Source organism: Idiotropiscis lumnitzeri, chromosome 3, assembly GCF_059441095.1.
Source record: "Idiotropiscis lumnitzeri isolate Australia: NSW breed Sydney's pygmy pipehorse chromosome 3, RoL_Ilum_1.0, whole genome shotgun sequence".
NCBI classification, from domain to species: Eukaryota; Metazoa; Chordata; class Actinopteri; order Syngnathiformes; family Syngnathidae; genus Idiotropiscis; species Idiotropiscis lumnitzeri.
In genome coordinates, this window is record NC_142393.1 from 5,602,777 (window position 1) to 5,614,419 (window position 11,643).

Genomic DNA, 11,643 nt, shown 5'->3' on the forward strand with positions numbered 1-11,643 from the left:
AGAATAGTAATGTTGTAACCTTAACAATTGCAATGTTATCCCTTACGTCCACACGGTATTATTATTCACGGAATATTCAAAATACTATAATGAATTGGACGGGAGGGGTGTGCAAAAATGAGGAAGATCTGCACGTAATGATGACGTAATGGGTTGCTCAGAGTTGGCGGTGTTGTAACAATAAAAAAGGAGATAACTAAACGAACGTCTGACGTTGTGTCTCTTGAAGACGATACAATACGGTGAAAAGCACAATGTAAATAAATGACAGTTTTGCTTCAGCTTATTTTTCCAACTTTGCTTATTAAAACCACAATTTAGTGCTTCAGACTTGTTTCATCGTAACATATAACTCAACATTAGCAACGTCTCTCGTACAAGTTGAACCCGTCCTACAGACAAACCACGGGAATTTTACTAACTAATAATTTGGGGGGAAAAATGCAAAAATCATTTCTGACATTGCTCCAGTGACACAAATTTCAACAATAAAACAACAACTTTATTTTTCTTACTTTTCCAGCTTTGTTTCTTTTCCCCTCTGGCGGGAGTTTCTGTCACTTCCGTAGTGTCTTTTGTACGGAGCCCCTTAGAGGACACGGAAGAGAAAAAAAACTTTGCGTTCCCTCGCAAAATCTTTGCGTTCCCTTGTAAAGATTGCATTCCGCCGCAAAGTTTGCGTTCCCTCGCAAACTTTGCGAGGGAACGCAAATTTTTTTTTCTCTTCCATGTCCCCTAAGGGGCTCCGTACTTTTGCAACAACACTGTCGTTCAATTTTGTTGTATCGTGGCTTTTGCAGTCGCGCCGAGGTTATATGTTGTTGAGTTGTGGAGTTTTAATTGCAATTTTAATGACCTTTCTCGGCCACTGTACTTTGGTCTTTAAACCCCCGCGAATAGTGGAGGGTCACTTTACACCAGTGTTAAAATTCTTTACAATTTGTAAAAATGTGACAGACCCCACGCAACATGAAAAAAAATATCACAAAGTATATTCTTACTACAAGGTGAATGACCCAGCAAATTCCATACAGAATTAGATCAAGAGAAGCCTCCTCCCGTGTACCAGACATGTTAGAGGCAGCTTGGTAAACATGGCACTGCGGGGCATCCTCACTGCTGAAAAATACCAAAATAATATAGAAGACACCAGGCTATGTGCACGTACTTGGATTTCATTAATTCAAAAACATCTGTAAAAATCAATCAGCAAGCTGGAACGTAACCAGACGTTAAGTTTTTCAAATCGGTTGGTTAAGTGCCCATACTATTTAGGGAGCAAAGCCCAAACCGGAATCTTAGGTTGCACTCTCAAATAGTCAATAAGCATCTAGAAAGACAAGCCAGGAAACATGTTGACTCGCTGATGCTAGTGAGTAGTCACATCGATGCCTATGATTCCCAAGACTGTATTGCCCTCTACTGGCAAACCGTAGTAACTGCATGTTGAGGGGACATAACCTCAACTGGTTATTGCACAAATTCATCCTGCGTTCCTTCTCATTTTGTTTGGAGACAAATGCATGTCATTTTTATAATTCGCCTTATTTACTGCTTAAAGCTTTTTAACATTACATTGAACAGAACACGTGGTTAATTCGTACAGTAGAGTCAATGCATATTTGGGCATGCCGCGCATCCATTCCGGGTTATATTTGATCACGATACCTCACGATGTCTCAAGTCTTTTCATCCTCTGGCCGTTTTTGCAACACACATTACAGTCCTCAGTGGTGCATCTTCAAAAATCTACAATCAATACATCCCAGTGTATGTTTTGCTCATATGGATGACATTTTCAGTCCCGCACTAATGCCTCATTTCGAGTGTTTTTTCCGCACTTGGGAAACTCCGTGAAAAGCATCCTGCGGGTATTTGTGCAATCTATGCCGGAACATGTTCCGGAAACCAAGTCAATGATCTGAATGATTCGCTCAATTTCGCTGACGGCCAGCTCAATATCATCTGGCGTTATTAACACTGCACCAGTAAGAAGCAGATGCTTACATGCGCCCACGTCAGGGTCAGGCATGCAGTCTTAAGATCGATGCTGGCCCTGCAGGCAACACTTTAAGCCCTGATAACAACAACAATATGAAATCAGGTAAAGATACCATTAGGATCAAAGGATTACACGCTGCTGTCATACAGCTATGCGGCATTGGCCATATGTTGCCGTCTTCTTAAGTCAATGTCCCCCCTTGGGATGACAACCATGCAGACTGTCTGACTGGAGTTTGAGCTCCATCATAATTATCAATGCAATGCATCCTATCCCAAGGGATTGAAATGAATGTTCCGCTTTAAAGGGGAAGTGAACCCAAATAACATTTTTGCAATAAAAAGTTTAATGCGCTGTCACAAATCTAAACATGGTATTCTGATTCATATTGGAATATGAGTTAAACAGCAAAATTCGTATTAAGCCATTTTGTCACTTCTGTCCACTGAAAATGACATCACGGTTGCGCAGTGCTGAGGTTGAGACTCGCCTGTTTTTCTGAAGTTGAGCCCTGAGCAACTGTGAGGACTTTTTCAGCGGACAGAAGTGACCGAACAGCCACCGAAATGGTCTCTAAACTCATATTCCGCAAACGCAATTTTAATCCGAAAGTCATATTCAGACGAGCAGCCCTGCATCGAAAATATGCTTGTAAAGAAAATGTGGTTGACTTCCCCTTTAAAATCAAAACGTCCTTAATCGAATCACCTACTTCGTATATTATTTACAATTCTGTTAAACCATAATTTTCATATTCATTTTCAGTTAATGCTAACAGAATTTTTGCCAATTTTGATTTGTTTTTGACCACAATACAAGTCACAATGATGCAACCGGAATACAGCGGTGTTCGTTTTGTTTAATAAGAGTAAAAACGTATGGTACATGAGTAAACAAGTGTATAGTAAACGTGTACATTTTTGTTGTGAGTCTGTGAAAGCAGTTTTATGGCGTCTGAACAGAGAATCCTTCTCCACGTCGCACTTCCATGCTCCCAGTCAGCGCTTTCCCAGACATGCTGCAGACTGCTGCAGAGTGTTGTTTACACTCCACTTGCTTGGAACAGAAAGCAAAAGGGGAGAGCGGTGATTTGAGGGGGGACCCGATCAGTAAATGAGGTTAGAAAACCACATCATAGGTGTCACTGTTAGGCTGTGGCTTATTTGCGACAGGTGGGAGTGGCTTCTTGTAAAACTCTGTGGAGCGGAAAGAGAGAGTTTGGCTAAGTTACTACACAGCCAGTTCATCCTGAAATAAATCCATGCATCTTTCAAAACAAACACAGAATGGGGTGAGAGGGTGAAGATGCTGTATGGAGATGAGCGGACGGACGGACGGACGGACGGATGTAAAGACCAACAAGTCGTTGGAGATGATCAAGCTCAATGCTGTCGAGGGTCAGCGGCATTAAGAGCTAAAGCACGGCTTCAGTGTTTCCTCTGCAGTGCCAAACTGAAATGTTGCCTATAATGACAACAACAGCCCTCCAATTATTACTCTGAAGAGAAAACACTTTTAAGCATGAGTGAATGAAAACTCAATCATTGTTTGCAAGCATGAGATTAGATGAGAATGAAATTAAACAATGAGTTAAGATCCTCGACGTGGCTGTTTTTACCAGAAGCTTTTGAGTCCCACAGAGGCTCTAGTTTGGGCAGCCTAGAAACTTTAGGTGACCCCCATCCAACTACAATAGAGAGAAAAAAAAAAAGGCGGTAGAACATGGAACGATTTGTCAGGGAAAATAAAGTGCCTTTCAGTTGTGATTGCGGAACAATTAAACGCTGGTCCACTCGCTGTCAAACGACGCAATTAACCTGCACAGTATATAAACTTGCTATTCATACAACACAATAGCTTTGTGAGCAACTAAATTGGCGCAGATTTCAGTTCATGCAGAACAAGTGCACTTGTGAATCATATAAGATGAGGACATCATTACTTCAGTGTACTGCATACTCTATACTTTTTGTGACATTTTTGGTTTACGGTGAGAAGTGAGATTACACAATTGTTAAATATGTCCGTGGATCAATTAAGGTTGGGAAAGAAACACTGACAGAATATATACATACACACACACACAAACACGTTTATACCATACAGTGGTGCTTTGAGATACGAGTGACCCAACTTTTGCGTTCTTCAAGATATGAGCTGCAAGGCGGTATGGATCAGTGGAAGTCGCCCAACTCAGAGGTTGGGTGTTCAAACCCCGGCCAGTGTGACCATGTTGAAGTGTCCTTGAGCAAGATACTGAACCCCCAGTTGGTCCTGATGCTGTGTCATCAGTGGGTAAAGCGCTTTGAGTACTCTGTCTTGAGTTGCTTTAAAAATGTTGATGTAACTAGCATGACATAAAAGCTGTAATTCTTTTGAGCTGAAACCCAAAAGTCTTCAGTAGACAACAAAAACAGAATAGAATGAATAGACGTTGCTGTTCTAAAAGTATTGCTGGTGCATAATCTTCATCTTTTGCCAAATGACTAACGTTATTGCAACATACTGAGCAACTGTGACCATCTCCACGTATATCTGTGTATTAGGAGATCAAGATGCGCACACCAAAAAGAGCCGCACTATGTAAACAGATTTAAAGAAAAAAAAATTCTATTTGATTGTTATAACTGCATGTTTTAATAAAGTACAATATTATAGAATGCTAACACATTGCAATTTTTTTTGTTTGTTTGGGAGGCCTGAACGGATTAATTTGAGATAGGATTGTTTTGAGTTCCAAGCAAGGTGATGGAAAAGAATTCAACTCTAATCTCAAGGCACCACTGCACACAGAATTTTAGAAGGATGAGCAACTAATGCTAACAACTAACAATCTAAAATGCAACGGCGGCTTCTTGTTCCCTCCTCAGTTTCATCAAGCAACGACAAAAAACAAACAAAAAAAAACAAATAAATTTAACCGTTCTTAGTGCAAATCAAGTTGAGAAGAGAAAGTGTGAAGCGGAATAGACAAACCTGGAAGGAATGGAGGTGTGGGCCTCTCTGCTTGCCCCTCCTCCGTATTCAGTGGGTCCACGCGGTGCTTCCTCTTCAGGTACAATTTCCGCACCTTTTTCTTGCTTTGCTCAGTGGCCGTGCCTGTGACAAAAGGTGGCACAAAACTTTTGAAATGAGGTGAACGACGGAGAGACTCACCAACGTAAAAAAAAAACCCCAAAAGTCTCAAATTTCTTTTGGAATATTTGAAACCTTATCTATAAGGCTGTCTCTTCGTTATTGTTCAAGTATTTCTTCGCAACTGCCTTCATTTCAGTTTTCACCACTCAATTGTGTGAGTAGTTGAAATGAGTCTGTGCATCAAAAGTGAAATTCAACGAAAATCGGAAGACGTTTACCGTCGTAAAAGGTGCGAATGCACTTACTTGAGCTGGAATTATCCGGCGTTTGTCTTGCGTTGTCCGTCTCATCGTGATTCTCCGCCACGCACTCGCCGCCTGCCTTCCGACTGTTGATGGTGCGCTCCTGCAGCTCTTGTTGCCTTTTCTCATTTGCTTTATCCCCGCTCTGGATTTAATTTATGGCGCAAGACAATTTGGTCACACCGGCAATCACACAGCGCCTTGTTTTCATGTTCGGTCGCCTTTTCACACCTCAGTGATGACATTTTCAATCGGCTGGAAGGGGTTGGCCATGTTTTCTTCATCAGGTTCCTCTTCGCAGATCGGCCTGCCCTCACGTTCTGCCTCCTCCCTCTCTTGCTGCTCTCTAGAAGAAAAAAAAAATTGTATTAACCTTTGGACATCTTCATGCACACATCTTTGGGAGGGTTGTTATAGAAAATAATACGCTCGGGTCAAATGTGTTTACCCTCAAAGGGGTGAAAAAAAAAATTCCTTACACTTTGCTTGTAAAGAACAAGGACAGATATTGTCTTCTATTCTCGGTCGGGGTAAGAGTCGGCGTTACATAATGTATCTCGCCGAACCTCCCCGCTCACCTCTCTTCTCTTATCCGCCGGACTCGCTCGGCTCTTTCTTTTTTATCCTGCTCTTCCTGAGCACGTTGCTCCGCTGTGTCTTTCTGCACACGCTCAGTAATGACCTCGTAATCTTTGGCAATGTTGTTGAGCAGCCAGCTCAAACCCCTTTTGATGGATTTGTCAACCTTCTTGCCGTAACCCAGAACCGCAGAGCACGGCTCCTGGAAAAGCAATGGAAAGCGTTTCAATGGCATTTCCAAGTCGAAGTAGGCAAGGACGCTAAACAAAGGAAGCTGTGATTTCGAAAAGCGCCAGAGTTCATGTCACTCAACGGCACATTCGGCAACAGGTGCAGAAACACTTACGATCTGACAAAGACACTTGTTCTCATTAACGAGCTTCTCTAACGACAGGTTCTCAATGATGTCGGCTTCGGCCAGTGCTCCTTCCTGATCCTGTTTGTTGGCAAGTCTGGAAGCAGAGACAAGAACTAAGTGAAGAACCTGCGTTAATAACGTTGGAGGCAACCAACTCAGACTCTAAAACCTCTCATGAAAATTGTTATTTGCCAAGTAGTGCCCACATAAGTTGGATGTCATTTAAAAATGCAATCTAAAACAGCTGCAAAGGATTTTTTTAACTGCAAATGTGGATTCTAACGCAGGTAAATATTGTTCCTTTTGCAACCAAGCATGTGTGATTTCTGCGGAAAATACGAAGCTAACAAAAGTAAAATGACACCCAAATCAGCCTTAACTTCATCAATCAGCCGATTCATTAAACAGTAGTGAAGTGTAAATGAAGCTTCAAATCTGCTTCATGAAGCAGTTGTAGTATTTTTGGACTCCTGTAGATGGCACTCTCGGTTCAACTTTGGGCTGAAAGCACACTGACTTGCCATTTTTTAAACCCTTTATTTAAGCCAACAGCGCCATCTGCAGGAGTCAAAAATACAACAACTGGTTCATGAAGCAATTTTGAAGCTCCATTTTCCCATCACTATTAAACAGATCAGTCAATTAAACCCCTTAAACGAAATTATTAATAAATATCATATAAACAGTATTTGTTTTTGTTTTTCTGGAGGAAAAAAATGACAGAGGTCATTATTTTAGGAAAGTGACAACATGAAAATGTAGCTTAAAACTTCAAAGAAAATTAACCGCTAAAGCAGCAGGTTGGGCGCAGACTTCAAAAGATTTGTATTTCTCTGAGCGTCCACTTACACAAGCACCGGCTTTCCAGCGATGCGCGGGTGCTGCAGAACCTCCGCCATGGTCTCCCGCGTCTCCTGAATCCGTTGCACATCGCTGGAGTCCACCACAAACACCACCCCGTGTGACTCGGAGTAGTAGTTCTTCCAAATACCGCGGATCCTCTTGCCACCACCCAGATCGAAGATGGTGACCTCAAATTTTCCTTGCTTCAAGTCAACCTTGGAAAAACCCACAGTTGGAGCAACATCCTGGGGATTCTCTGAAAACCAAAGTCAAAGATTAACAAGGACAAATCTGTAAAAGAACAGATGGAAAAACACTGGAAACCGGGTCCAAACCTCCTTGGATGCCTCGTACTGTGGCGGTCTTTCCTGCGTTATCCAGTCCCACCATCACCAGAGTCACTTTTCTGTAGGAGAAGAAATTAGCATGAAGATGCTTCGCTCATAATGAACTCGTATTCCGACTGATCAGCGAGAGAAACTGACACTTAATTGCCACATTGGAAGACACAGATAAGCCAGTTGAAAAAAAAAAAAAACTGCAACTCGTGAATGGATTGCCTGAGCCAGTTATTGTCATGATGTAACTATTCATTTTGAATTTGTCATGAGACGCAGCGGTGAGACAGGAGTGATCTGACTTCAGAGCCATCATTTGAACTGACCTCACAGTTAGATAACAGTTTAGCAAATATTGAATAATTCATCCAAAAAAAAGAGACTTGGAGCTATTTCATGCCAATTCCAATTCACGTTTACTCTCAAAGTTAAAACTAAGAGAATTATAGGCCACTGGCATGCCAACTTCCGGTACAAAAGGAGCAGTAGCACAATAAATTGGATTGCAGCATTAAATCACAATGCACAAACTGTTAAATTCTTTACAATTAATTATTTCTCTGTGTTTTATACAGCACAACATTGCTATTTGTCCTCAAGTAAAAACAAAGTGGAAAGCAGGAACGGATTATTGGCAATTCCATTCATCTCAATGGAGAAAGACGATTTGAGTTACAAACATGGTCACGGAACAAATTCAACTGGCATCTCAAGGCACCACTGTACTCCATGCGCCTTTAAATGGTCAATTGCGACGAGTATGTGCTGAATGAAAACGCAGTGTGCCGCTCCAACATGCTAATCTCATGCGCCCTACAGGTGACAAAGATCAACAGTAGACGTTATAGCCAACACAGGATTACTCTTTCAAAGGTGATAGTAAGCATATACACTCTCTGTGCATTTGACTCCTTTCTTCATACTTAACTTTGACACTTGAGTCGAATGGACATCAAGCGCTTAATCCATCAAACCTTCCTCTGAGCCAGTTGGCCTTCATCGGCGCGGCTTCATCATGCAAATCCACGGAAAGCCGATATAACGAGCGCCCACTACCTGCGACCACGTAAGCCTTCACATTGTACGCTGCAAACCCCTTGCCGTAATGTGTCAAAGGAGAGACACTTGCCGAACAGACCTGACCGTGGGATTAAATCAGGATTTCTGACTAAATCCACAGGCTCGGGTGACTCAAACGTACCACGTGGGTGGCGCGCAAATCTTTATCCTTACGTTATGATTGTCTAGTGCTGTATACACAACTTTTTTATTTTTTGGGATGGCACGGGGGGGGGCAAATAAATTTCAAACATGCATCTAAAATTTATCACACAAAAATTCAACACAAGTTCTTAACTGTTTAAAAACAAACCCTTTAAGAATTATTTAACATGTTTTGGACTAAATAACACAGAACTGGACTTTAATTTGTGGCTCCCGTTATTATTTTGAGCAATATATTTTCATTAATTCGAATATTTAACCATATTTCATCTATTAAATTTATTTTTATTTTACTTGCATTTATGTCTGTAATTTTTTAGTGTACCACTAGGCAAGGCTCAATACCACACTTTGAGACTCACTGGTCTAAAATAAGCATAATGAAATGTATTTCAGAAGGGATGTACATGTACATTTGAGTACTTGCCGATACAGAACACTGAAAATTGACAAGCGTGATTAAATTAGTTTTATTTGGACCAAATATTGTTCAAAAACACACTTTTACTTGAACGTGAGAGTTTGACTCAAATATAACAGCAGGGCTATTCAATCCTATTCCTCGAGGGCCACTGTCCTGTCCGTTTTACATCATTCCCTGCTGCAATACACCTACTTCAAAGTATCAGATCATCAGCAAGGTTCACGGAAGCTGGCAATCAGGTCTATTCCAGCAGAGAGGGATGGAAAACTGACAGGACAACTGCCCTTGAGGAACAGGATTGATCCTTAACTGAGCACCTTGTCATTACAGAGTTTAACATGCAATTGCATGTTTTTTCTGTTAGCCTGTAACACAAGTCATTTTAGAGATGTGGTGTCTCAATTTGAACACTAGGGGGCACTACGTAAAAGAAGTGCATACAATAATAAAGGAGAAATAAGAGACAAAGAAGAACGCAGAGTCTGATGGATAGAAACAAGGAGGAATATGGATGCCACGTTATCGCTCTGTGTTTTAACTACAAAATAAAATGAGTGTAAGGCAATAAAAAGTATACCACAAAAGAATACCACAAGTAACAAAATGATTCTGGGACAGGACAGCCACAAGGATTTGAGTCAGACTACTACACAGACATTTCTATTCCGATTCTGGTATTAATATCCATTGCACCTAAATTTGACCAAAACTGTTTACTGTTTGTGAAAGGTTTCGCAAAGAAGTTCCTCCAATTAAATTACATTGGATTTTTAGTTAAGGAGCACCAAATTGCAAACAAAATTGTCTCGAGGCACTTGACAATGGAGCGGGTCTAAAACGCATGAATAGTTCAATTAACATGTGGCATTTTTTTTTTTGGGCCTGAGTTTGTGCTGAATTGGTTTTAATAGCACCTGTCAACGACAGGGGTCACAAACATGGTGCTCTCGGGCGTCAAGTAGCCCCCAGGGAACAAAAGCGTACGTAGTTTGCACAGTACACTCGCATTAATGCATATTTGGAAATTAAAATGCAAAAAAAAGTATACTTTCAAAGGTCAGTATTGGAGCACGTGACCGCAAACACGATGAGATGATTAACACCCAAATAATTTAAGCAAATTAGTTAACAGGAATCCGTACCAAGCCGTAGCTCTTATATTCAAAATGGTAGGAAGGTTGCTGGTACAGGACGCCTAAATTACGTGGGTCAAACTCAAAGCACGGGGGCCAGATCTGGCCTATTGTGTCATTTTACGTAGCCCATCATAACAAATATAATTTTATTTATATAAAGTCTGTCCTGAAATTAATTTTCTCCCAATCTATATATTGGACAATGGTTGTGCTGAATAATAAAATATTTGCTTAACACATATTAAAATAATTTCTGATTTGCCGTTTAACAAATATACAATAACAAGGAACAATTCTGTTAGGTGATGAGGCGCTTACACATGATGATGCTTTCAAAGTCATAACAGTCCTCTGAGGGATCCCATAAATGCGATTGAACTTACATAAATATGTATTAATGTAATGATAAATGTGATTTACCACTTGGTAATTACTTCATTTAATATCGCCCATTTTCAAGGACTACATAGTCGACAACTGCAAATCAAAAGTTTATATCTAAATAGTGAGATCAAAAGAAAACAATTCTGTTGAATTTGAGTGCATTTTTTAAGGGAAAAGAACTTACCTTGCCGGCTCTCGCCAGCGTTTCAACCAGTTACAGCAATTCGCCATGAGGCTAAACATGTCAGGCCAAATGCAGGCAAGTGGTCATGGAGCCTCAGGAGACACACCACTGTTCAGTCGCGTTGTGTGGCGACCGTTACCCTAACTACATTGTGACAAGTCCTTCATAGCATGAGCGGCCATTTAAATCCTTAACATCACTAGCATTGGTAACCTAGGCGACCGTCCAAATTGGGAAGCCCCAAACGTAGAATACATATCCTCACCCCAAAAAAATATCGAAAACCGTTAACTGCAGCTAACGCTAGCGCTTCGACTTGGAAATAATTTTAGCTTGTTGAACTCGTTTTAGTCTCGACACACGTCAGTTCCCTTGTGAGGAAGAGTTGGCTTCATCGAGAACCGGCAGTCGGCTTTTAAAAGAGCGCAATATCCAAACGAGTAACATGTTTACATTGCGAACGAGGCACTTAGCTATTAGCTTCCTTCCGCTTTGCTGCGCCTTTTTTCCCTGTTGCTAGGATGCAAGCGCGATGACGTCATATTCCCTCGTCAAAGAAATCCTAAAATAAATAATGCGGCTTTTAAAAAGAGCGCCTCCTGTGCACGATCTGCGCACTGCACACGCTCGAAACGAAAGTAACGGAAAAGGAGGCATTCTATGAAAGACGAGACAATTAAATAATAAAAAAAATATATAAATGCGTCATGAATGGTTTAGATATTCAAATGCGTTATGAATGGTTTAGATAAACCTGTACTTGATTATTTCAATAATTATTGCAACATTTA

General features: G+C 40.9%; 1 protein-coding gene across 8 annotated transcripts; it reads right to left on the minus strand.

The window, feature by feature from the left end:
- Positions 1-2,841: 2,841 nt before the first annotated feature.
- Positions 2,842-11,394, minus strand: arl13b (ARF like GTPase 13B). Of its 8 annotated transcripts, none has more exons than XM_088291934.1 (10): positions 10,853-11,394; positions 7,498-7,568; positions 7,169-7,418; positions 6,308-6,413; positions 5,961-6,163; positions 5,614-5,728; positions 5,386-5,527; positions 4,979-5,101; positions 3,621-3,689; positions 2,842-3,058 (listed from the first exon to the last, which is right to left on the minus strand). In XM_088291934.1, the coding sequence occupies exons 1-10, from the start codon at positions 10,909-10,911 to the stop codon at positions 3,045-3,047; spliced, it is 1,152 nt and encodes a 383-aa protein (XP_088148060.1). In that variant the 5' UTR covers positions 10,912-11,394; the 3' UTR covers positions 2,842-3,044. The 8 variants fall into 8 exon arrangements, 7 of the variants coding, with proteins under 7 accessions (XP_088148060.1, XP_088148057.1, XP_088148058.1 ...); XM_088291931.1 differs by having other exon boundaries at positions 2,842-3,198; XM_088291932.1 differs by having other exon boundaries at positions 2,842-3,466.
- Between the last annotated feature and the right edge of the window lie 249 nt (positions 11,395-11,643).